Here is a 27,847-nt window from a genome sequence, read left to right on the forward strand (position 1 = left end):
TTTATTAAACATAAAAATGTGCAGAAATGCACAATTTCTTATTTGCCACAAATATTCATAGCCATTTAGGATGCCTACAGAAGTTACCAAAAGTGGTTATTTGCCCGATAAAGGGTTAAGACATTGTAATATACCCAACAGTGGCCAGGAAACTACTGTTTTCAGGATAAAAGTGGGCAGCACTTTCAAACCAATGAAAAGCACTTAGGCTCTGAGGTTAATGTAAAGTTAAATCGTTTAGTGTAATATACAGCATTTTATGTCCACATCCATTTTCCATACACTTTATTCAATAGATTAGTCCGTCAAGCTTATACACTGTAGATTATAACACTTCTCAGAGGAGGGTATAGCTACATTATCCTCTCCTCTACTACACAACAACACAAGGTTTAATAAGGACTGAGAACTTCCCTCAAAATAAAGTTCTAATAACTCCTTTTGCTTATGTTGCTGTTAATTAATGATAAAGATCACAGTTTAATTGTTTAAAATGTTCTACAGTGTAATAGTGGCCTGTAAGGTACAGTCAATAATGTGGGTGTGGGTGCAGGAGGTTGTGTGAGGAGAACAGTAATGCAAGCCCTACCCCAGCCTCTGCTTGTGTATGTGTGTGTGCATGCTTTCAGGACATTTATCTATTACCTCATCATTAGTGAGGGGAAAGCATCACACCATCTCAACACTTGACCTCAGATAAAATACCTCTGGGTAAGTTAGGATCACAGGTCACTGTTATCAGATGATCCCTTGTGCACGGCTGCACGGCAGACATTAAATGCTCTAGCATACCACTGGAGTGAAACTAAGTGAGAGGACACACAAGCAAATGTACAGAACAAACACACAATGGTTTGACCACAATGTAGACAAATGCAAATCCAACTATATACACTCTAAAAACAGACAGCTTAACACAAAACACAGACAAAAACATTTAATCACTAGCAAGTAAACAAGCACATGTAGTCCCTCTGTCTCTTTCATACTCGCAAACAAAAACCCTGCCCAATCAAAGAGCAGGCTTCGTGCTCACGCACACTATTAACCTGCCAGCCCCCTACTGACTCTAGGTTCTGCATTTAAAACACAGTAGAGTTCATCAATCCCTGACTCACACAACACAGATAAATTAGTAGCACCCTGTGACAGTATTAAGCAGGCCTATCCTTTTAGACAGACACAAATGTAAAGGGGCTATTTCACATGACAACTATTCCCCTGTGACATGTGGTCCATTTTAACCCTGACTGAACTATTAATTAGTCTAATGTGAGAGGCAAGCTGTTCATAATCTATTCTGCATGGACATACATGGACAACATACACAGATAAACTCATGAGGGCCCAAAGTTTGGCAAGTGTACAAAGATAAGCACAGAGGGTAAAAGTCATCTGAAGGAAAGAGCCAAGATGAAGAAATGTCCCTAACACATCTCATGCAGACAGAAGTTGAACTAATTTAACTTTAGTGATCTGTAAAGATAATTGTTTGATTAAGGAGCTCAGCTGCATGACATTTTGGCCTTCTTCCTGCCAAAACAGTAGTAGGCAGAAAATAGTTCACTCACAAACCCTACAGACAAACGCATTAATAAGGACGCGGTTACACTGTGAATTCCTATATTAGCTTACTTGCAATGTGTGTCATAAATTCAGTTTTGTCTGGATGTACGCATAGTAAACATTTACCTATTATACATTCTAGATTACTTAAGGTCATTGTTTATTGAATAAGGAACGGGCTTTGTATAGAAAAAAAGGCAAAACGTTTTATGAACCGAAAACCATCTGACTCCAAAACTGTCTCAGATAACGTAAGCGGCTCTGTATACAAATCAGTGGGCTCTCTCACCCAACCTATCATTTAAGTACCACTGCGGCTTATTGACCTCTAATGAGTAGAACAAACTTTTACCTACCCATTGTCAACACTCTGTTGCGAAATGAAGGCGAAATAATAACAAAATACGTTCGAACTATCTTTGACAGTACTTTTTTCTGGAGTAAGCCATGCTTTAGCTGTTGCTATGGCTACGACGTAGCATTGCACGTTTTCACGCAGCGAAAGGCGTCCGAGCGAGCACCGGATGTTACCTTTCCGTCAAAATAAAAACACAATATATAATCGAATATTTGGGATTATTACCACTAGTGGAATATAACCGAGTACGTCTTCTCAAGTATTGTTCGGAAGTAGAATTTAGTAATTTAGGTGAATATTGTCATTTCATGCTACCTACCTCTACTACACTGACTTTCAGAAGAAAACATACATATAGTTACTATTTTTTATTAGAAAGTCACTTTCGGCTTTTCTCGTTTAGAGGTCGCCACAGCGAATCGTCACACTGACGACTCGCATGTTGACATTTGGCACGTGTGTTAGGTATTTTTAGTCAGATAGATATTGGATAGATACTTTATGTATTAGAAATGTTTAGTGGAGATAGGATGGCTAGTTAGACTGTTAAATGCTTAGTCATGCTTATGAGTTTCTACAGGGTGCATCTAGTCAAGGATAACTAGAGAGAAAAGTTGATGACTGTCAGCAGACAGGATGTTTAATATTATTATTATGACGTGTAGAACTGTAGCCTTAGCCATAATATTTTCTTATGTTTAATATCACGACATGTTACTAGAGGTCGTGTGAGAATGTTTTTAGCTACACACCACTTAATCAACAGACACGAACACACACATTGATTTGCTTCATGTTTTGACTACTGCTATGACCAGCTGCAAAGCTGGCACCAGAGACGTCGCGGTTGACGTTTCTGTGTATTATGGGACTAGCCCAACCGAAGAGATATAATGTACAGGCCTGTTGGGTTCGTGAGTCTTTCATCTTTCATCTGCCTGCGTGCAGGTTGGAGGTGCAAGATGCCTGAGTGTGTGATTCGAACCCGGGCCAGAGCGCTGCGCCTTCACCACTAGCCTACCAGGGAGGCTAGTTACTATTTTTATTGTACTAATAATTCACTACACAACTGTACACAACAGTATATAACATTAGTTGAAAATGATCCTACCTTGAGCTGCTACAATAAATAATTCAGTTTAATGATAACACAATAATTCAATATTTATTAATATAACCCTGACAGGGGCATTTCTCCTGCATAATCAGCACTTTTGATTTCATGACCTTTTTCTAGTACTGCAGCGCTTTACAGTTTGGTGTTGCTATTTTTGCACTTCTGCCACCAGTGATTATGTTTATGCACTAACCAACACAGTTCTAGCAATAACATATAATTGTATTTTCATTAATTATTTAGTTATAAGAAATTCAAATAAACTAATACAAACAAAATGAACATGTCCTAATTAGAAGAAAAAAAGTCATTTGGTAAAATATTCACACAGTCATCTTAACCCTGGAGCTTCTTTATATCTCATCAAGTTAAACACCCTAGGTGTTAGGGGATGAAAACTTCACTTGGTAATGCATGTCACCGCAATTTTATGCTATCACAGCTAATGCCAGGCCAGTAACATCCCTGTGGCTATGAATGAGGTAGGGTGTGTTATTACGATACAGGAAGATGAAAGTGAGACTCATCCTCTTGTGTATCTTTATACATTCATAAAGTACTGTAAGGCAAACAGCTAGTAAGGATTCAAGATGTCAGAGGCTTCCCAGCATACCCTCCCAGGAAAAAAAACACTCACAAAACTGCCAAGAATACAAATAGAATTAGTTTAGTGGGTTTACCTTTAAAATAAGCACAGAATAATTAAACTATAATTAGGCAGACAGACAAAGCCTTGAAATTGCTTTGAGTTTTACCTGCTTGTAATGTAGGATCACACTACAGGTCACACTATATGCTCTGTGTGGGTTGTGTGTGTTTAATTCATTGCCCCAGAAGTAACATGAAAAAATGTCTGGCCATTACAGAACCAATCATTTTGTAGTAAAGACTGTTATAATATCTTGAGACAAAAATTTTTGCTTTGTAAATTATAAAATTGTTCTCATTTTTCTGTGGCCAAATCAACCCTTTGCCTGAATATCACTTACCTAACAGAGAGTACGAGGGAGAAAGAGCTCTTGGGTATGATTTCATCTGGGTTGCATATTGTGCTATTTATGGACCAGTCAATGAATCATGCAGACTCACTCGCTCTGCTGCAAATTGTACTCGCCCCCTCAAGTCTAGCTTATCCTTTGTGCTTGTTTATCTACATCCACAGCTGAAAAAAAAAAACTTGGTGATCGTGACAAGTGGAAAAAAAAAACCTGTACTCAGGCAGAGACAATAATCAAACTGCACCCTACTGAGCCAAATAGGGAAGACAGCTCTCTCTCTCTGTATCACCCCCTTACTCGTTATGTCTCACTCCCTCTTACCCTCTTTGAAATCAGTCTTATCCTCAGATATTGTGGCAATGGAATAAAAAGTAGGAGTTGATACTATACTGCATATTAGGCAGGATCATATACACAACAGTATATCTGGATAACAATTGTAAATCAATATGTCATGTATTTCACTCCAGTGTGATAACTGAACCAAGGCAGGTTAATAATTGATGCTGGAAACAAAAAAGCTAATGATTTCATGATGTCATAATTACTCATGGAGCCACCAGATTGAATTTTGGGTGGTCACTGTGACAAAAGCAAATCAACCTAATTTGGAAAGGTGGATCCACTGTTTTCAGGGAATTGAGTCTGCAGAGATGGGGAGCTTGACATCTACTGAGTCTGTTTCTGGCACGCTATGCTGTCTGGGCAAGTGTATAACGAAGCATACTGAGTGTGTACTTGCTTGCATGTGCATGAGAGAAGGGGGTGGGGAAGTTGAAGGAGGGGAAGGGGCATGCGCATGCATGGAGCCTAGGATGTATGCACTAAACTCATCCCACCACTGCTTTCACCATGATCCTCGAATGTGAGCAGCTTTTCTTGCTACTTCTTTGGGTAACATTAAATGGTGCATGCAATGCTCTACTGTACAGTACCAATGGTGGAAGAAGTACCCAGATTGTTTACTTAAGTATAAGTAGCTATATAAAAGTACTCGGTTACAAGTAATTTAAATGCATTCAAAATGTTACTTGAAACTACAAAAGTATCACCATCTAAAATATACTTAAAGTACAAAAAGTAAAAGTATTCCTTATGCAGAATGACACATTTCACAATGTTTATCAGATCATTGGATTATAATTATTGATGTGTTATTGTGTGCTGCAGCTGGTAAAGGTGGGGATAATTTTAACCACCTTAAGTGCTTATAATGTGAAGTACTTTACATACTGCTGGGTAGCTTATGAATTTCCCACCCAGAATCAATAAAGTTGTATAATTATACTGTATTTTGTTTGATTATTATTATTCTGCAACTAAAATTATCAAGTGTAGCCAATAAAATGGACAAAAACTTTCTTTAAAATATTGTGAAGTCAAAGTCCAATTCACTTCAGTTCATTTCAGTTTTATTTGTATAGCGCCAAATCACAACAAAAATCATCTCAGGGCACTTTATGGTCTAGACACTATTATTATTATTATTATTATAGAGGAAAAACCCACCAAATATAATACTTGAGTAATGATGAAACTTCTCTTCAGGTGTCAGCTGAATCTAATGGGTATAACTGCAAAACACAGGCTGGCACAGAACAGACCAAAACAAGCACAGGCTGTTGTTTTGGCTGTTAACATGGCTGCTTTGTTCATATTGGTCTTCTTTTAGCATGTCGCACAACACTGGCCATTGTTTATTTTAGACATAAATGTTTCCATCTATCTAACCAACAACTTCATTATGTCTGTCTCTGTGTTCAGGTTTATTTGTTCATCGGTCTGTCTTTTGTCCTTCAGTCTGTCCTTCTGCCTGCCTAATGATTTTCCTGTCCACCCGTCTCTCCCTGCTTGAATCTCTACATGGCTCTCTGCCTGTCTGTCTCTCTGTCTTTTTGCTTATCTGCAGGACTATTAAATGTGTGCGTGTGAGTGAATGTGCATGTGTGTGCTGAATGGATTTGCATGAGAGCCAGTGGGGGTGACCACGCTCTCTCACGCCAAGGCTTCTGTTGAACAAATAGGACTAGTCGGATGTCGTGACAGCACTCACATCAGTTTAAATAAGAGTGCTGTGCTGCAGACGTGTGTGTGCATCTGTATGTGAGTGTGTGTGTGAGTGTGTGTGTGTGTTTAAACAAGCAGCCAGCCATGCATTTAGATAGAAAAGCTTTGGGAGGCTTTGTGTGTGTGCGTGTTTGTATGCAGGACTGTGTGTTTCAACCAATGAGCATGCAATATTTTGTGAGGTCTGAGGTTTTGCAAAGAGGAAGAGAGCAATATTAACAATTTAATGAGCTCAGTGGGGTTCACATACACTAACACACATGCCAAATGCTCCACAGAGGTCCTCTGAAAAGGAACAGGTTTGTCCTGTAAGGCCAAACTGCCTTTTAAATAAATGAAATCATCACGGGGTTAAATAGAGTTCACTTCGACATACATCACTGCAATATAAATGAGTCCCAACTGTAGTTATGAATTAAAACACTTCATTCTAATCATAATGCCTGGGGATATAAATAGATGTGTTGTTTTCGCAGGTGCAGTCAGGAGCTGCAAAATGTTAGAGCTAATTAAGTTAATTATTTTTAGATTGTTTACCTAAACAAGGTTCAGTGTTCTTGCATCCTTATCTACATGTTCTCGTTCTGTCATATAAACGTACTTTTCATGCCCATGCTTGTGCCACATACTGTAGCTACTGCACATTTTCATATGAATATAAAACCTTAACACGCCCGCTGCTTTCATTTAAGACACAACTGAAAGGCACACACAAGACAAAGTACGAAAGACAACATGCTTTAGAATGTTTTGTGTGTCAGGTGATTGACAGTATGCAGAATGTAACACGATGCACATGAAAATACTTTAATCTACCACAGTTAAGAATAATAAAACTAAATAAAACTAGCATAGCCAAATGAAAGTTTACTGTATATTCAATGTGACGGATTATCTACCTGAGGTTATTCAAGTCTGTGGGTTTTCTTAATACTGTACAACAATAATGAACCCTTCTGTGTCCAACCATGTGTTCACAATATTATACTATGAGGGTGTCATCAATGTTGGTTTGTTTACTGTGCAACAGAAGGAAATGTGCCATACAAATATGTATGGAAAAACCAGACAAACATTTTATGTGTACACAAATAATTCTTATGGTTTTGCAGAAGGAGTGGTTTAAGGGTGTCCTGCATGAAAACAATGATGGTGGAAACTGCTTGTTCAGCTGTTCAGCATTAAAGAAATCCATGGTCATTTTTTTTGTATGACAGTTTGATGATACGTTCCTACTACTGTGCGGTGTGGAGTGACAAAACTGGCAAAAGAAAAAAGCTACACAGCACAATAATTCAAGTCACATTTTTTTCATAAAGATGTGGTTTGAAAGGATATTTCAAGCTTAATACAACTTTGATAGTTTGAGCCATTTATGATAACACTGTATTCACCCAAGCAGTGGCCGAAATGTGAGAACACACGAAGATATGGTGGAACAGTATGTTTAAGGTTCAAAGGCAGATCTGTCTCTTAGTACCTGCTATGTATCCCTGTCACCATACTTCACATCCAAAGAGCAAAAAATACTTTTAGACAGCTCCACGGCCAATTAAAAAAAGTTAAATTCTAAATCCCACAGCTATTGAAAAACTGCACAAACCAAAACATGGCTGACTCTCATCACCCACCCTTTCGTGTCAGTGTTGATGGTTCCTTCCTCACTTCCTTGCTTTGTTACTCCTTGAGTAAGGAGTTGGTTCAGCCCTTTGGAGGGGTGTGTGTCTTAATTAAAATCACTCTGAACAAAAACACAAGCAGAGAGTTTATTAGCATTGGGATCTGTTTACAAGGATTATGGGTGTCTGCTTATGTACAACATTTGTTTAATTTTACTACTCATATTGTTTTGTCTGTTGTTGACTCTGGTGAGGCTGCGAAAACATTCAGGTGTAGCATTTCTTTAATACAGTAAGGAAAAGCAAAAAATGGGAGGTGAAAAATACAAATTGCTACTGTATTTGCCATTCTATATCTGCTTATCAATCCTTCATAGTTAACATCTGGCAAAGTATTCTTTAATTCATCCCAGACTACGATCCAAAATCAAATTATAACCCTTTGGTCATCAAATCCAACAGTGGAAGCTGAACTTGACAGTGTCAGACTGATCTTTTGCATGGCTAAGCAAGGTGTCTGCATTAGAGCTGTCCAAAATCAATTTCCCTCTTCGTTATGCTTGCTGCATATCGCAGTTAATTAACACATACGGCTAGGCACGCATAAGAAAAGAGCTGACATTGCAAATGCTGCCTTTCTCACACACACACACACACAAAACCCCTTAAGACAGCCATGAATGCCTTCCCTGTAGCAGAAAGTGCACATTAATACATCTTTAAAACCTGATACTTCATCACTCCCTCTCTCAGCTCCCCTTCTCATAATTGTTTGCTATATTGGCTGTGGTGTTATTGGCTCCATTTGAATCCCCAGCTAATTAGGCATTTGTGTTGAATTCCTCTCGATTTTGCCTAGTTGTTACTTTTCCCACATTTGCATGTGAAGCACAGGCACACCCAGCCATTAAAAGTATCTCAGGGCTCTTGGGGACAATGACACATGAATGATACATGAGAAGGAGAGACAGCGAGAAAGAGAGATGAGGGGTTATCAAAGCCATGTTCTTTAGAGGTTGAGAGGAGGCGTAACATAATGATAAATGTGTTGTCCTTTTGAATAGAAAATACTATTCTACAAAAACATTCACACAACCACAGAAATTTCACACCATCAATATAATTTCACTATGAATTCTATTTGAGGGTTTTTTTTGGTCTAATGTTGGACACACTGCATCTAATACACCATTTCCATTTTCCTGAACTCTGTGTTAAAGGAAAACTAAAGATATGACGTATAAATAAAACTCGTGGCAACTTTAGATTCCCACTCACCAGCTGAAGTCGTGAAAGGTTCCCCAGATTCAGCCTACAAACAATCACTCACGCTGCAAACACAACTACAACGTATTCACCACACGCCTGAGCATGTGTACAGACAACAAACCACACACTTCGTAAGGCTCCCATGTTGCCTTGACAACCTGCTACTGTTTCCCGTTTATTTTGCCCTTGGAACTGAGAGCAGACTCACACCAACGCAGGAGCAGAAATCGGAACTGAGGGCGGACAGAGAGGAGCCCAGGCTTTTTATCTCGATTGAACAACACCCACGGCTCTCCCACCTGTTCTCACCTGTCAAGCAGCAAATGTAGGCTGATAGTCCTGGTATGTCTACAGAGGTGGAAGAGAGAAAATGTGTCTCATCTGTGAACTATGTGTTCTTGGGAAGTGGTTGAACTGCTAAACTGTAGGCAACATGAAGTCCAGATTTGAAATCAACTTTGGCATCTAACTTTGGCTTAAAATAAAAATGGGACCCTATAAATGACTAGTTCAACATTTTGGGAAAATTACTCACTCATTTTATGCCGAGCTTTAAAAGAGACGACATAACACTGTCATATGTCTGGGAAATGTAAAAATACAATAACTGTAAATAACAGTCACACTCAATGACAAGAAATCCTTCTACAAGAAGCCATCTTCTTGCAGTATGAAGTGATTTCTTGTCATTGAGTGTGATCATAATTTACAATTACTGGCTCATACAACTGGTATAATGATTCAATTGTTCCTGTGTTGGGTTGGAATCTATACATAAATGTAAGAATGCAGCCAGCAGCTATAGCCCCAGCTTATGGCTCTCATGTATTACATACGCTTTGCTGGCTTTAGTCATATATTTATCAGACAGACCTGAGAGTGGTATTAATAAATCTTCTCATCAAACTCTCAGCAAGAACGCAAATAAGCTCACTTCCGAAAATGTTGAACTACTGCATTAAGACTTAACTAGGTATCCACATTAGCATGTACAATACACCTCAAAATAACAAAAGCAAATTATCATCAGTAGCTGTAGTAACAATAAAGTTTTAATGTTCACTGTCACAATGTACACACTATATTTCAGACTCTCGGCAGGCTATAAAGCTGTGCAGCGATGTAAATGTAAATCCCGCTGCTTTCTGTTGTCACCACAGTCTCCAACTTACCAAGCAGCTGTGTTTGGCAGTAAACATCAGTTGGCTAGCAAGTACAAATACTAAGTCTGTGAAAACTAGCTAAAACACCCAGCATCCCCTCTCAACAGAGATGCAGAGATTTTGAAAGAGAGCTGAAGCACAGCACAACAGAGCAGAGAAGGTAAACCTGCCCCCAGTGAATACAAGGATCTGCTCCTCGAGGTCTGGTGTTTCTCTCTCTCCATCTCCCTTGATTAGGGTGTGTGTAGGATATTAACCAGTGTACCAGACATTATGGCTTTTCAGCCCCCAATATCCTGTAACCCCCACCTCACCTCCCCATCACCCAGCACCATGTCAAACTGCGGTGTGTATGTGCACACACATCCGTGCAGTTCTATCAAGCGGAACACTGTGAAAACAATATCAAATGACTAGGGACCACAATTCCCCTAGACCTTGTTACCAAGGTTACAAGAAAAAAGAAATAACAACAAACATTTACTAAACCCACTACAGATAAATGTCAGATCCAGGCTGTCAGTGCATAGCTGACATTTCTTTGCAAGTTACAGTGATGGCCTTTTGCTTTCAGCTAATACTCAAAGTCCTATAAACAGTTGAAATATATTTGTGAAAATATACACATTTGAGAAGCTGGGACCATTTTTATAATCAGTGAATCATTATAGCTACAGATGATATCAATGATCAAGCCTGTAACTTCTCAATTACTGAAAAAGCTTTATTATAGTGATCAATGTTTAAATGTGCAGAAGGCATCATCCATTGTAGCACTCAGACCACATATTTAGCTGTGATTTGTTTTCTCGTATAACATTTAAAATCAGAATGAAATCTATTTTTATACAGGATGAAAGGTCATCTGATATATCGACCAAAGAGGCTGTGAGACAACCCTTATCACTAGGCTTTGTTAGCTTAGAAAAGAACAAAATATTTTATCTTTTTCTGGCTTCCAGTCAGGCGAAAGTAAAACATTAAGCAACGCTGCAAACTAAATGTTAACATTTTTGTAACTCAAACAAACAACTGACATCTGGACAGATGCCATTCTTTTCTCCTGTCTGCTGGGCAACAAAGGCTGTCTAAAGATGGGGAAAGTCAGTCGAAAGCCAAAAATGTCTCCACGGAGACTGACAAAGAAATACAGTATGTGTTTATATAGTGCGAGTTTCCCTACTATAAACATTGCCAGTATTATTATTCTGTATCATGGACTTGTTTTACCCCCAGGACCTATATTCATCCAGTGTTTCCCATGATGCAGCTGATCCTCGTAGGACCTTTTACAATAAATCTGATGACATAGATATAGGGTACGAGTCACAAAAGCCCCTTTCAGACACGCACCGGAACTCTGAAATTATCCAGACATTACCCAGAAGAGCTGTATGTGAGAACACAAATGTCCGAGTCAGTCACACACACCTTAAGAGGATTTTGCCCTGCCAGCTCCCTAGTATAAAAATTTGAGTAACGTCCAAGTGAGCTGGAGTGAGCCCATGTCAGAATACAGCAGCGTATAGTTCAGAGTATTCACATGAAGGTAGTGGGAGTGTTGATGACATTCTATCATGTGATGGGTGCGAAACTGGAAGAAAACAATCATCCAATGGTGAAGAAAAACGGTCACTTACAATGAAGACACGAGTGAAAAAATCTAACTGGAGACGATGAGATTCATGAACTTCTGTCATTAAGAGTCAGTGCCAGAATCATCAGATAAATTTAAGGAATGGCAAAAAACTTGATTGTGTTTTAAAAAACACATCCCAGACCTACAGTATTTCCTGTAGATGAGAAGGCATCTGACATCGACTGTTCATGTGTGAAAAGTGAGTCATACAGCAGATGGGCAGTCACTGTTCTGACATTTCCACAGCTTCTAGTGCTGCTGGAGAAATATTTTGAGTTTTAATTTCCTAAAATGATTAGACACAGTAGCCTACAGTATTAGATCACCCACAAACTATCCAGGATAACTATGTTTTGACTTGGTTCACAACATGATGTGGCAGGCACAGGAATAGTGGTAAGGAAACCAAAAAGGTGTTACATTTTTTCTTGTTCAGAGTTGGGTTAAAAAATGTTCACTGGTCCAGTTTGCTGGCCAGTGATGAAAGGTTTCCACAGTGAGAGACAACAAGTAGTCTCCTTCTCCTTTTTTTTTTTTTTTTTTTTTTTTATTATTAAAAAATTTGTTGTTTCTTTTCATAAAATTGTTGTTCCATCGATAGGTAATTGTCTTCTTACATAAACCCCAGCATCTAGTCCATAAAACCATTCAATGGCCACATAAAAGGTAGGTCACTTTAGCTACAACTTGCAGTAGGGGACAGATTTTGCAGGGCTCTGACTGCCTGACTGCAGAGGGTTGGAATGTAGGCCTGCTGTGGCTAGTTAGCCAGAGTTAAGCAGCATGCAGCACAGTAAATAAAGTCCTTTTCTGTTACATGCACTGCTCTGGTCTTCATAATATTCAGGGTAAATGGAGAAAAACCCTTTTTTTGGTGGGGTGGGGGGTGCTGTTGGCAGAGAAGAGGAGGGGGTGTGCATGGGCGAAACAGAGGAGGCAGAGTTTTTACATGGGAAAAGAATGTGGGTGAGATGAATGGGAAGAGAACATGCCTGAGGCAGCATGTCAAAAGACATAAGCTCCAGCCCAATGCATAGGAGCTGCGGTGATAGATGAGAAATAAAACACAGGTGTAAGGTAGACAATACAAACAGCAGTCAGATGGATGTTAAGCAGAATCTTTTTTGTGTGCTTCCCACTATTAGGGATTCTCCATGAGGATGAGGCGACACTATGTGACACAAAGGTCAACACAACAAGTTGTGAGTTGCTGGCTGTTATCATTTGCAGTCTGTGACTCATGCTACATCAGCAAGATGTGGCATACACTAAACTGCAAAATCACCGGCTTTGGGTTGCTGCCAGAGGTTTGATAATGGAATCATGTATCCAGTTTTCTCTCTCACTCGATCTATCATTCTCCCTCCTAATGCAAGCTCTCTGACCTTTTTTAAATGTCCCAGATCCTAAAGTCCCTTCCCCTCCTCCCTCCCCTGTCACCAATCTCTTTCATTCTCATCCTCTCCCCTTTAATTTGCCTCTCTATCTCACTTTACAGATCTCCCTCTTGCTGCCTGTGTGACTGATGTCCCATACAGAGAGGGAAGGGACAGCAGGAGCCAGAGCAGATTGAGGGAAGGAAAGAGGGAGAAAAGAAAGCAGTGCAGAGCTGGAAGGGAGCCGTGGGTTTCACAGACGTGCCACCAGGCTGTACACATTCCTCAAGGGCTGTGCATCCTGTTCTTTCATCCCCACCTTCATCAAGGCTCACACACCATGCTGCACGTACGCACGCCTCACACACTCTCAAACACATACAATGGTGCCTGCTCTTCCTCATGAATACTTCCTATATATGATGGTGACCTTTTCCCCCCATTCTGTTTTCCTTCCGTTCTTTTTTCTTCTTTTCTTTCTGTTTCTGATGGTTTTCCTCTGCACACTGCATCCTGCAGCACAGCCACCACCACCATGCAGTCTTTTCTTTTACAGTACCTACCAGGCTAGAGTATCCACTAGCCTGGATGATGAAGAACAAAATGATTTTCATGAACTCAGGTTGCTGTTCCTCTCGCCTGCTCATCTCTATCCACCCATCCTTCCCTCTCTGTAACCAATCATTGCATCATTTGGCCTCAAGGTTTAGCAGCAGACAGGGACATGGGAAGAAAGACAGAGAGAAAGAGAAACAAAAGGAAGCAAAAAGGAAATCACCCAGGCAAACTGGCTGGATGGTGATTGTATTTGGATGACATTTACAGAAACAGATTGGTAAATCAGGTTAAAATGCAATTCAATATAATACTACAGATATTGCTTAATATTACTGTTCATTTGGTCTGTTTTTGGTTGTGAATTGTCCCTGATCTTATGCTGAGTTACTGACGCCTGAATGATAGTTTGGCTGGACATTTAAGAAAAAAAAAAAACAACCCCTAAACACTGTTTGTTTTTTGTTTTGTATTTTTACAGAGGAATATGTGAACACATATTTTTGTTTATAATTACATACACTGACATATAAATGAGTTTTTAAATGGGGGTTTTCATCAATGTGCAGGGTTTTCCCTACCACAGAAAGGCTTAAGTGCAGCGCCTAAGTGTTTTTGCGGAGCACTTAAGGGCAGAGATACAGCAAGCCAACATGAAACTAGCAGTGATCAAAGCCAACCTCCGCGGCTTTGTCTGGGACAGCCGGGTTGAAAAAGTGAAGGCCCAACTGCCGATGCCAACTCAACATGTCAAATGGGCCGGAAACCGATCTATTTTTTTGTGATCAGACTAAATGTATCAGATAAAACTAAGGCGCTAAGAGCGGTGAGGAGAGAGAGAGACAAAGAGACCATTTTACTATGTGCACCTTTGTCTGAATTACCTATTTTATTTTATTTTTTACAAATGTCAAAAGGAAAACCAAGTTGCTTACACATGCCTCAAAGAGAGGACCGACTGTGACATTTAAAACAAAACTTAAGCTGCCTTGTCTTTTCTTACACAATCTATAGTCTAAATAAAAAATGGCGATTCGCCGCTTTTTAAAAAATCGTGTAATTTAATATTGGAATAATTAAGATAAGTGTTTTCTATTCCTTTTCTGTTGTTTTTCTAAATTCATTTTTATCTGAATGAATTAATCATAGAGTTGCATCAGACAGTCTCCAGCTTTATACCAGTAATTCTACCCCACTGATTTTTAAGTCTTATGTGTTGGTTTGTGTTATCAGGGGAGGTGTACATGTGCACATTTAACAATATTTCATCAGCTAGAAAGTTGACTTTCAAAGAAGACAGAGTTCTTTTCCTCTGACACGTAGACCAGTGACTCGTTGCTGCAATACAGTCCACAGAGTTTACATGCAATGGAATTTGCTTTATAAATAAAATAGCCAGTGTGGACACAGCGGTTCTTCCATGGAGCAGAGGAGCTTCTGTTCCATCAGGGGACAAGAATAGGCTCATTTAGCCCTGGACTTAGATGAATGAACAAAAGCTACAAGTTAATTTGTTACGTTGGCAACAGACAAACACATTTTGAGTCTCAGCCTGTTTATATTAAGAAATACTGCAGTACAGAACATGATGTGTACGCTGATTCATAGCCAGTCATAATTTGGCAAAGGTGTATACGTCTGAGTAAATAAGTGGTGGAGAGGATTTTAACGCTCTGGGTGTGACAGATACAAAACCACATGTCTATGTGTGCTAGACTACCCATGTATGAGCACCTGATAATGAGGTTTGCAAGACTGAGTATTTATGAAAACTGTGTGTGCTATAATCCTTGACACCTTAGGGAGATGCACACAGATTCAGTCTTTTCCTGTTCCTTTCCATTAATTCCACCTGTATGCACTGGGAATGAGCTCCTGCTGGCCCTCACCGTTCCTGCCTCCCTCCCTCTTTCCACTCCTCCCTGACTCTAAATCCCCAGTAGGCTTTCTGAACACTTGGCTGCTCTCTTCTGAGGCATGGCCTTCCTCACTGCACACTGTGTTCTCAGCAACAGCTCCAACATACCACAACTTGAATGGATAGGATGAGCATTTTTATTCAAATCAGCATTTGAATGGCCATTTTGCTGGAACATGCAAGACAGCTGCCACATGGCTGCTGAACTTATGATAATGTTGCCATGGGAATGAGCACTGGCACAGTGCAAAAGGCTCACAGAGCTGAGATGTTGCCGAATGCATTGTGTATGCCTGTTTGCACTGCCCCCCCACTCAAGGAAACAGCAACATAATGGTCATTTAAATGACAGCCCAGCTTGAGTACATGACTTTAAGAGATTTTACATCATAACTGTAAATACTGTACTTTCAAATTACCAATGTAGTCTAATTAATCTCAGCTTCTTGCAGTTAGATTTTATATACAGGTATAGGTAGGTCTATATGGCAAATTTTTGTTTCTATAGTCAGTAGCTATAAATTAGGAGAGTTTTTCTGGTACTACATAACCTCAAAAAAGTATCAATTATCTAAATAATCCAAAAGTGTTAACAATGAAATGTGTTCAACCCAAGCTGCAACCTCCAAAGCTAAGAAAAGAGACCAATGCTAAAGTGCTAAAAGCTGCAGTTCCTTAATTGGCCACTTGAGGCTGGCTCCAAAACACAGTCAGTCCGCACAGACTTTCATGTTAAAATGCCAAACTTCACAGCAGAAATAAACATGTTTACAGCCTGGTACAAAACACGGTTTTGGTCTCTATATCTAATTTACCATCCCATAACAACTGTAAGGGTGGTGAATTCCTATATAACTCTCTCACTTAGATTATATTGAGGCTAAAAGTTGTGCATAATTAAGGGCGTGCCTGCTCTAAATGACAGGTGGGAGGGTCCCACCATAGGTGGCTAAGCTGCTAGCTGTCCAGCAAGCTCCACTCATGCTCCACCTCTTTGCCCATTTTTGGATTAGCTGTAGCAAGCAAAGCACAACCAAGATGATGATGGCCAAACTTTAGCTTCAGAACTGCCTTCAGAAAACCAGTGGGTGACATCACAGTGGGTTTGTCCATCTTTCCTATACAGTCAATGGTTGAATGCTATCCATTCTATATTTAAATATCTACATATTTGCTAATGTGATCATGTACAATAAAAGGTCCATCTCCTACCTGATTGCTCTGCTGATAGAATGATGCAAAAATAATGTCGACATTCTGTGAAAATGCCTTTAAAACTCATTCAACGTAATATTATACATTAGATATAATCCAGTGACACAAAATACTTGTGTTATCCAACATGTGAAGTGAATACTGATACCTAATATGGCCCCAAAAGTAGAACAAGAAAGAGATTTGAAATGTTATTACTGACATTACTCATTTTCAAATCCTTTTGAATTTCGTACTTGTCGTGCTGGTTGGTGACTCAGTGTTCAGCGGACTACACACATAGGAGTGTTAGATTTATCAAGATGGTACAACATGCAGATACAAAGTGTATATTCATGTTATGAAAGCAATATCATGTCTCTAGTTTTTCAGTTTGGTTGAAGGAAATTTCTCACCTTCCCAGTGAGAGAGAGATGTGGTGGTGTTTTCACTGGTAACCGTAGCTAAGTGACAGGTGTGTTCCTCCTACTGTACAATAACTGTGTTAACACAAAAGCAGTTTTCTTTTTTTTTACTTCTCTCATGTCTCGAGTAATGACTGACTGCAATAGGGGACCACTATGTGCATGTTAATACTAAGTTAATAAGGCAGGATCCACAGCTCTGTGCCACAGCTACTGTAAACTTTTGAACTCAGCACAGAGGAGCTCATTTTGCGTGGGTACTGATACATGCGCCTGTATAGCCTTTTGAACTTCAAACATACACACAATCAGACGGATGCACATAAACATACGTAGACGCCTTATGTGAGTACACTGTAGAATGCTAAATAGATTCTTGATGGAAGCCACCCTTCCTGTCTTTTGGCCTTGAAAGGCCACAGTGCAGCGCCTAAGTGTTTTTGCGGAGCACTTAAGGGCAGAGATACAGCAAGCCAACATGAAACTAGCAGTGATCAAAGCCAACCTCCGCGGCTTTGTCTGGGACAGCCGGGTTGAAAAAGTGAAGGCCCAACTGCCGATGCCAACTCAACATGTCAAATGGGCCGGAAACCGATCTATTTTTTTGTGATCAGACTAAATGTATCAGATAAAACTAAGGCGCTAAGAGCGGTGAGGAGAGAGAGAGACAAAGAGACCATTTTACTATGTGCACCTTTGTCTGAATTACCTATTTTATTTTATTTTTTACAAATGTCAAAAGGAAAACCAAGTTGCTTACACATGCCTCAAAGAGAGGACCGACTGTGACATTTAAAACAAAACTTAAGCTGCCTTGTCTTTTCTTACACAATCTATAGTCTAAATAAAAAATGGCGATTCGCCACTTTTTTAAAAATCGTGTAATTTAATATTGGAATAATTAAGATAAGTGTTTTCTATTCCTTTTCTGTTGTTTTTCTAAATTCATTTTTATCTGAATGAATTAATCATAGAGTTGCATCAGACAGTCTCCAGCTTTATACCAGTAATTCTACCCCACTGATTTTTAAGTCTTATGTGTTGGTTTGTGTTATCAGGGGAGGTGTACATGTGCACATTTAACAATATTTCATCAGCTAGAAAGTTGACTTTCAAAGAAGACAGAGTTCTTTTCCTCTGACACGTAGACCAGTGACTCGTTGCTGCAATACAGTCCACAGAGTTTACATGCAATGGAATTTGCTTTATAAATAAAATAGCCAGTGTGGACACAGCGGTTCTTCCATGGAGCAGAGGAGCTTCTGTTCCATCAGGGGACAAGAATAGGCTCATTTAGCCCTGGACTTAGATGAATGAACAAAAGCTACAAGTTAATTTGTTACGTTGGCAACAGACAAACACATTTTGAGTCTCAGCCTGTTTATATTAAGAAATACTGCAGTACAGAACATGATGTGTACGCTGATTCATAGCCAGTCATAATTTGGCAAAGGTGTATACGTCTGAGTAAATAAGTGGTGGAGAGGATTTTAACGCTCTGGGTGTGACAGATACAAAACCACATGTCTATGTGTGCTAGACTACCCATGTATGAGCACCTGATAATGAGGTTTGCAAGACTGAGTATTTATGAAAACTGTGTGTGCTATAATCCTTGACACCTTAGGGAGATGCACACAGATTCAGTCTTTTCCTGTTCCTTTCCATTAATTCCACCTGTATGCACTGGGAATGAGCTCCTGCTGGCCCTCACCGTTCCTGCCTCCCTCCCTCTTTCCACTCCTCCCTGACTCTAAATCCCCAGTAGGCTTTCTGAACACTTGGCTGCTCTCTTCTGAGGCATGGCCTTCCTCACTGCACACTGTGTTCTCAGCAACAGCTCCAACATACCACAACTTGAATGGATAGGATGAGCATTTTTATTCAAATCAGCATTTGAATGGCCATTTTGCTGGAACATGCAAGACAGCTGCCACATGGCTGCTGAACTTATGATAATGTTGCCATGGGAATGAGCACTGGCACAGTGCAAAAGGCTCACAGAGCTGAGATGTTGCCGAATGCATTGTGTATGCCTGTTTGCACTGCCCCCCCACTCAAGGAAACAGCAACATAATGGTCATTTAAATGACAGCCCAGCTTGAGTACATGACTTTAAGAGATTTTACATCATAACTGTAAATACTGTACTTTCAAATTACCAATGTAGTCTAATTAATCTCAGCTTCTTGCAGTTAGATTTTATATACAGGTATAGGTAGGTCTATATGGCAAATTTTTGTTTCTATAGTCAGTAGCTATAAATTAGGAGAGTTTTTCTGGTACTACATAACCTCAAAAAAGTATCAATTATCTAAATAATCCAAAAGTGTTAACAATGAAATGTGTTCAACCCAAGCTGCAACCTCCAAAGCTAAGAAAAGAGACCAATGCTAAAGTGCTAAAAGCTGCAGTTCCTTAATTGGCCACTTGAGGCTGGCTCCAAAACACAGTCAGTCCCCACAGACTTTCATGTTAAAATGCCAAACTTCACAGCAGAAATAAACATGTTTACAGCCTGGTACAAAACACGGTTTTGGTCTCTATATCTAATTTACCATCCCATAACAACTGTAAGGGTGGTGAATTCCTATATAACTCTCTCACTTAGATTATATTGAGGCTAAAAGTTGTGCATAATTAAGGGCGTGCCTGCTCTAAATGACAGGTGGGAGGGTCCCACCATAGGTGGCTAAGCTGCTAGCTGTCCAGCAAGCTCCACTCATGCTCCACCTCTTTGCCCATTTTTGGATTAGCTGTAGCAAGCAAAGCACAACCAAGATGATGATGGCCAAACTTTAGCTTCAGAACTGCCTTCAGAAAACCAGTGGGTGACATCACAGTGGGTTTGTCCATCTTTCCTATACAGTCAATGGTTGAATGCTATCCATTCTATATTTAAATATCTACATATTTGCTAATGTGATCATGTACAATAAAAGGTCCATCTCCTACCTGATTGCTCTGCTGATAGAATGATGCAAAAATAATGTCGACATTCTGTGAAAATGCCTTTAAAACTCATTCAACGTAATATTATACATTAGATATAATCCAGTGACACAAAATACTTGTGTTATCCAACATGTGAAGTGAATACTGATACCTAATATGGCCCCAAAAGTAGAACAAGAAAGAGATTTGAAATGTTATTACTGACATTACTCATTTTCAAATCCTTTTGAATTTCGTACTTGTCGTGCTGGTTGGTGACTCAGTGTTCAGCGGACTACACACATAGGAGTGTTAGATTTATCAAGATGGTACAACATGCAGATACAAAGTGTATATTCATGTTATGAAAGCAATATCATGTCTCTAGTTTTTCAGTTTGGTTGAAGGAAATTTCTCACCTTCCCAGTGAGAGAGAGATGTGGTGGTGTTTTCACTGGTAACCGTAGCTAAGTGACAGGTGTGTTCCTCCTACTGTACAATAACTGTGTTAACACAAAAGCAGTTTTCTTTTTTTTTACTTCTCTCATGTCTCGAGTAATGACTGACTGCAATAGGGGACCACTATGTGCATGTTAATACTAAGTTAATAAGGCAGGATCCACAGCTCTGTGCCACAGCTACTGTAAACTTTTGAACTCAGCACAGAGGAGCTCATTTTGCGTGGGTACTGATACATGCGCCTGTATAGCCTTTTGAACTTCAAACATACACACAATCAGACGGATGCACATAAACATACGTAGACGCCTTATGTGAGTACACTGTAGAATGCTAAATAGATTCTTGATGGAAGCCACCCTTCCTGTCTTTTGGCCTTGAAAGGCCACATTATGCAGGATGAGTGGAAAGAGCCAAAGTTACCTGATTCTTGAATAAGAGTAGACTGCTACAGAGAGAAAGGAATGCTGTGTTCCTAGAAGTTGCAAACCAGATGTCTTTTGAAGATTCATGCTCTATTGTATCTGTACATAAAGATCATCTTAGCAGAGTTGTCATAAAATTGTTTTACTTTTAAAAAAGGTCTTCCTAATGTGCGGAAAATGAGTTTTATTTGCTTTAATTCACTATATTTGTTTAATTTCATTTGGGGTCGTTGATTTTTTTCCTCAGTAAACATGACAATATCATTTGTACATGTACAAGCTATAAATGAAAAGACCAGACAGAAAGGATAATGCTACTTTCTACAAAAATGTATTTGAATATACTGTACTTATCTCTGACACGCCCTCCCTATCCCTCAGAAATGAATGATATAGAACCCTCTGGTGTAACACCAATAAGGTACTTCATGGTTGTGTTGTATTTGCAGTGGGAAAATGACTGAACCTGTGCTTTATGATCGGACAGTCTCCTTGTGAATATTTCAGTTCAGAATTACAGAAACATGTTTCCCAAAGGTGTCCACAAACTGATGAAGTATATTGTCATCATTGGCCTCTTCTCAGAAGGCTTGCAAGCTTCATTTCCACCTGCTGTTTCCTTTTCTATCCTCTTCCAGTGGTGTTGGTGCTGCTTCTCTTTGTATGGTGTCATCCACTGCAGTCTCATCCATCGCTGGTGTACTCTCTGTCCTTCACCGTTTTCTATTTGTCCATCTGGTAAACCGTTCAGTCTCTAAAGGCTTGATCTCACATCTGACAACCAAGCCATTCAACATACAGTATCTTGTTAATTCTGCAACCTGGCTCCCCTCTTTTTGACATCAGGCAGAAAAGCAGTGACAAGTTATTCCGTTGTATATTTTTTACCATGCACACTTTGTCACGCAACAGCCTTACCGTAATTACATATACAAATAAAACAATACAAATAATAATAACGGAAGACGGCACATATGAGCACCTGATTGTTAGTGCAGATGAAATATGGATTGGCTACAGCAAAAACAAAGGAAAAAAAACAAACAAAAACAAAAACACATAGTCTCCAATATGACAAATTTCACAGAATGCACTGTGCATGTCATGATAACAAACCTTATTTGACTCTGAATGGTGTTTTTGTTTTTGATAGGTCATCCCAGACTCCCTACAACATCTGTAGCAAATTTCTGTACAGTAGATCAAATACAAATGTGGAAAAAGCAGGCTCTGTTCTTTGCCATTTAAGATGCTTAGTCCCTGTCTTTCTGTTTAGCAAATTCCCTAAGACATTGTACATATTGCTCACTGAACTAACAAAATGACAAAACGGATATTTAAGTCATAAAATTTAGGAGCTTTTGAAATTAATTTTAGAGCCAGAGATTAACAATTAGATTACCCTACTAGTGCGCATTTTTTCACTTGATCCTTACATTATGTGCAGGCTAGATTCCTATTGTTTAAAAAAGACTGGTAAAAGTAGAAGTACTAACTCTGTTAAAGTTAAAGAAAAAAGTACAGGCTCTGAAATGTACTCAACATATGCTCAAGTGTACTCAAAGTAAAAAAACACTTCCAAGGACATTTCTACCAGCCGTTTCTGTGTAAACCTAACTGAGCTTCACGTCATATTCATATATTTCCAAGATTATTAAACCATACAAACTTCATATAAAAATATATTAAAAATATTTACCATTAACTACAAAACATTTCAGGTCTAATTAAGCCTTAAAGGATATAGTACATTTATCAATACCCGTTAAAAGAGTAAAACCAACAATGATGAATTGCCTCTACTCACGGTTCAGGCCTGTCACTCTCCGACCTGGATTAGTTTGTTCGTCTGTGTCACAGACCTTAGTTGTTGTTCAAAAACAAAAACAAAAAACACACACATCAGGGAAACACACCGCTGCATTGGGTGACACATGCCTTCATTACGAAGCACAAGACCAAGATATTAAAAATGTTTCTCCAAATGCTTCATATAACCATAACGCGTTATAGCGTTTGACGTGAAGCAAGGCTCAACTGCGCATGCGCGAGATCTCCGTGAAGGCGCGAGGGGCTGAAGGAACGTAAATAAAGAACGTAGAGGAGAGGCTATTTGTGCAGAGTGGCCTTGTAAAGCGGAAGCAAGTCATTCCTCTCAAATGTATTAAAAGTAAAAGTAACGAGTTTGATTTAAAAATGTAAGGAGTAGAAAGTACAGATAGCTATTTGTGCTCAAATGTAGGGAGTAAAAGTAGCAAAAAGTTGTCAGAAAAATAAATACTCAACTATTTAAGTTCAGTAATAAACTATTTGTACTTAGGTACTTCCCACCTCTGTGTATAATGTATTGCAGGCAAGCCTATGATGTCCTGACTCACCGCTGGACTCAACAGTAAACCTGAGCATAAGCAATCACTCAGTAGGTTTAGCACTGCAATTGTCCTCCACACTCCCAGCACTGAAGACACATTAGTTCACTTTAATTTGAATTTTAACATCTGCTTGGGCTCCTAGTAGGCCTGTTCCTGAAGTCTTGTCTCCCTGTCTCTCCCTGCCTCCTCCTTCTCATCTCTGTCTCCTCTCCCCCTCTCAGTTGGACTCAAGTCCTCTGAACCCGAATTAAACAAACAGGAGATAACAGCAGAACTGGTAGAGCACAGATAGAGAAATAGATGATGATAAATGGGAGAGAGAGAGAATTATACACTTGAAGAGAAACAGAAGGTGTTAATTTAGTATTTGCTCAGATCAAGCACAGTGACAGAACATTTTTTTGGTCACGGGTGAATTTTTCTGTACACCTGCAAATATTTGGTACTTCCACGTCTCATCATGACAGTGCTTGCAACAGTTTGAGAGAGAAATGCACCAGAAGGAAATGTCAATAAAACTCAGGTGTTCAGAAGAATTTTGGTATTATAATGGTATCCACCTGACTTGTGACATCTTGGCACGGGTGAAATTTTTCATGGTTTCAGGTGGCAAAAACGAGATGTAGAGCCTTTGTCTTTGATGTCTAGAACCTTTGGGAAATTTCAAAGTTCACCTTTACTCTTCAAACCAATCAGCTCCATTGTGGTAAACCTTGATCATCAAATCCTGTGAAAGAAAACACGTGAACATATTACATATCTGTTTGGCTTGTTAGCTGTACACTTTACATCTGGAAATAAAACTCACTGACTAGAGGGAAACACCACTCTATATGTTTCATTTCCTAAATCTATTATAGCATAAAGGGGAAGTAATAAAATAACAGAAGAAAACTAAACACTGTAACTAAGCGCTGGAGATAATTAAATAGCTATAAACAAGAAATGAAGAAACAGTAAAATGAGCCACTAAATGGTCAAAAATATTTAGTGAGACACTGGTCATGAATTCTGTCTCACACTTACCCAGTGACGAGCGGTGAGGTTGACAGCTCGTGAGGCACTGACTCTTTTACAGTCAGATTTACAAATAGAAATGAACCGTTAACAAATTGTCTGTTAACAGACAATGCGTTATGTTTTATATCTTATATCAGCATTCTTCACACAAACGTGACCCATATTTAATTTGAGGTTAAAATTTATTCCAATTGAGCTTATTTCTAACTAGAAATAATAAAAGTTTATGGTCTTACCTTTACTTGTACACGAAATCCATTTGTCAGCTGGTATGTATTACAAACCCTTTTACCGTTCGAATCCAATATTAAAACAAATGTTCTCAATAAAGAAGATCCTTCTGGACAAAAATGTCCAGACTGTCAAAAATGTTTTGATTGAAAGTCCAGATTTGCGAATTTTCTCAGCTTGGAAATGTAATCTTCCATTTTGATAAGGCGGATTGTAAAGGAAATATAAACAAGCACGAAGAAGATTGAAGGTAGCGCAAGAATCTGTGGGCTCACTAGCGCCCTCTGCCTTGAGGCAGGCGTACTGTTTGCCTCACCGAGTAACTTTTTTACTGGGTTTTATGGTTAATCTGGAGCCTAAACACGTTACAGAACTACATTTTATACATTATCCAGATTATGGCAAGGCAGAGCATATAATCAGAGTGTTTGAAAGCATTTTATTTGCGATATATAGAGGGACAGCGACACACTATTTGCATCGCATACAGTTTGTGAGGATTACACGATCCACCGAGAGGCACAGCAAAGTGCTGCCTCATCGCGCATCTCCTCCATGTATTTGAACGGGACATACGGAAATTCTGCTATTCTTTATTGAAAAAAAATCCTTCAACATCGGATTCGAACGGCAAAAAGGCCTACAACACACACCAGCCCACAAATATTAACATTTATTATATTTTATGGTTAACTTTTTTTTTCTTTTCAAGATTGACAAGGGAGGCTCTGCCTCACCTGCCTCCCCTGACCACACGTCACTGCACTTACCTATGACAGCATGCAACCACACACACATACATCTGACTTCTTTCCAAGGTTATGCAAAATGGTGCCTAAGGCTCTGGCAGGGTCTTAAAGGTTACAAGCTCTATCCCTCTTTAGAAGGTCATACAAAGTTCATGACACAAGCCTTACCATATTTGGCTGCTGGCTCTCTTAGGCTTTCTAAGGCTTGAAGCTAAAATTTGAAATAAGAGAGATGGGGGAGGAAAAAAATGGAAAGTGGAATGTTCATTGGTTGCAGCTGGGCATCATGGGAGCATGCAGGAAATATGTTTGTGTGTGTATGCGTCTTTGTGCCTGTGGGTTTGTGTGCATGCAGTTGTGCATGCATGTTAGTGTGTTTATCCATGCATGCGTGTCAGAGAAGAGAAACAAGATACTGGGTTAATGCAGACTACAGCTTAGGCATTTCCAGATACATCTGTTTGAGTGTGTGTGTGTGTGTGTGTGTGTTCTTGTACTTGCTATGTAGTGAGGACCAAAAAAAGTTGGTTTTGTTTTGCTACAGAGTGAGGGCATTTTTTTGAAAGCAAGGCCAGTCCTCAGTTTCTTTTCTTTCTTTTCCTCACATCCTTTTGAGGGTTAAGACTTGGTTTTAGGGTTCAGGTTAGAACTGAAAGCACATTAGCTGGAAATATGGGGCCACAGTATGAAACCTGTGTGGAGAATTTTGGCTAAAGAGACCACCGAGAGGCTGAGAGGACATAGCAAGAAAGAATGACTTAAAACAAGTAAATCTCTCATTTTGAAAGGTAATCACTACAAAATACATCATGTTGAAATTTAAACATCACTGATTTATTAATTTATCTTTGAAAATGATTGGTATGAATATAAAAAATAACCCTCATTAAAATTTACACTACCTAATCTCAAACCTTGGCTGGTTAATGGTTATAGTTTTTTTTTTTTTTTTAACACAATGCTGTTTAATTTCAACATTAGGTCATCAGTAGTGGTTAAGTGTTCCATTTTTACAGCTTTCTCTAAATTCTACTGGAGAGCTAAAAATCAGCAGAAAACAATAGGGAAGAACACATCATATTAAATAAGTAGGCTACAGATGAACAGATCAGCATTCACAGCAAGAATTTCTATAGTGAATTTCATGTGGAATAAGACATTTTAAACAGTATGCACCTATCAATCATAGCTGTCCTCATACAGTTCATTTTAAATGCAATTTTCTTCATTTTATGAACACTAAAAACAAATATTAATGATATAATTTTAGAAGAGAAATTCATTTGTGTGGTTGGATAAAATGCTATGAGTTGCTGTATCTCATTCTGAGAAATAGCAGTAATGTTCTGCTGCTTTCCTCGGTAACATCATCCTTTAGAAGCTACGATATCACTACAAGTCTATTACAACTGTTGATTGAAAAATCAGCAAAGGCAATTTTGCACCCACTCAGTCATTGCAAAACTGCATGTTACAGATCAGTGTGGGAGTGTTTAACTGTCTCATTTCTCTACCCCCTTTTATGCCTAGAAAAATTTAGATTGGAAAATTTAATAAGCCTGATTCAAACTGATGTGTGTTTGTGTTGGTGCACCTTTGATCCTAATGTACAATGAGACCCAAAAGAATTATAAATCCACCCATCATCATTTGGGTCTTTTTGAGATGCTTAAGTCTTCAGTCTCAAGGAAGCAGCAACTTATGACAAAAACACACACATGCACATGCATGTACACACACATGGTTGCAATGGGGCTCCATCAAGCATCAAACACAACATTGGTCATGGCTCCTTTGAATAATACAGTTTTGTCATTGCTCTCATGAACACACACACACACACAGTCTCCCTTTCTGCAACTTCATCTCTCTACTGTCCACCTTTGTTTTTTAAATCTCTTTCCTGTGCTTCTGTGGTCTCACGTGTCCCTTGTCTTTCTCCAAGCTCCCTCCACATCTTCTCCTGCTCTTCCTCCTCCCTGTCTCTCATCTTCTAAGCCCAGCCAGCAGGCCAACTCACTAGTGCACTTACTTTCTGAGTGCCAGCAGCAATTCCTGGAGGGCAGTCAGGCAAACAGATTCAGCCAATGCCCGCTGTGTGACTCACGGAGTGACAGAGACTGAGAGAGAGAGAGGAGGGAAGAATCATTAAAATGAGAGGCAAAAGTATTTTAAACTGTTAAGAGCTGATGAGAGGACACAGGTTGGAAAAGGAGACTGAAAGAAAAGTGGAAAGAGAATGAAATGCTGCAAGAGGGATTAGGAGGTGGAAGCTACGAGAGAGAGTCTGGGAGACAGAGAGAGAGAGATGGGGCAAATAGAGGGCAACCTGTGCAATCTAACATGTACACGAAGAGCAGACAGTGAGGAGGCAAAACAGAGCAAAATAACTC

At 39.3% G+C, this 27,847-nt stretch overlaps 1 protein-coding gene across 6 annotated transcripts in view; it reads right to left on the bottom strand.

Moving 5' to 3' along the window:
• Positions 1-23,315, bottom strand: part of lekr1 (Leucine-, glutamate- and lysine-rich protein 1) — a 92,313-nt gene extending 68,998 nt beyond the window's left edge. For 2 of the 6 annotated variants that reach the window (XM_020600373.1, XM_020600371.1), the window contains exons 1-2: positions 1,923-2,032; positions 706-805 (exon numbers count right to left, since the gene is read on the bottom strand). In XM_020600373.1, the coding sequence (XP_020456029.1) occupies positions 706-790 (85 nt within the window). In that variant the 5' untranslated portion in view covers positions 791-805; positions 1,923-2,032. Of the gene's footprint in view, positions 1-705; positions 806-1,922; positions 2,033-7,737; positions 7,848-22,889 lie in introns of those variants that run through there. The other 4 variants (XM_020600374.1, XM_020600372.1, XM_020600376.1 and 1 more) reach the window with 3 other exon arrangements.
• Between the last annotated feature and the right edge of the window lie 4,532 nt (positions 23,316-27,847).

This window comes from Monopterus albus, unplaced genomic scaffold, assembly GCF_001952655.1.
Source record: "Monopterus albus unplaced genomic scaffold, M_albus_1.0 scaffold46.1, whole genome shotgun sequence".
Classification (NCBI taxonomy): domain Eukaryota; kingdom Metazoa; phylum Chordata; class Actinopteri; order Synbranchiformes; family Synbranchidae; genus Monopterus; species Monopterus albus.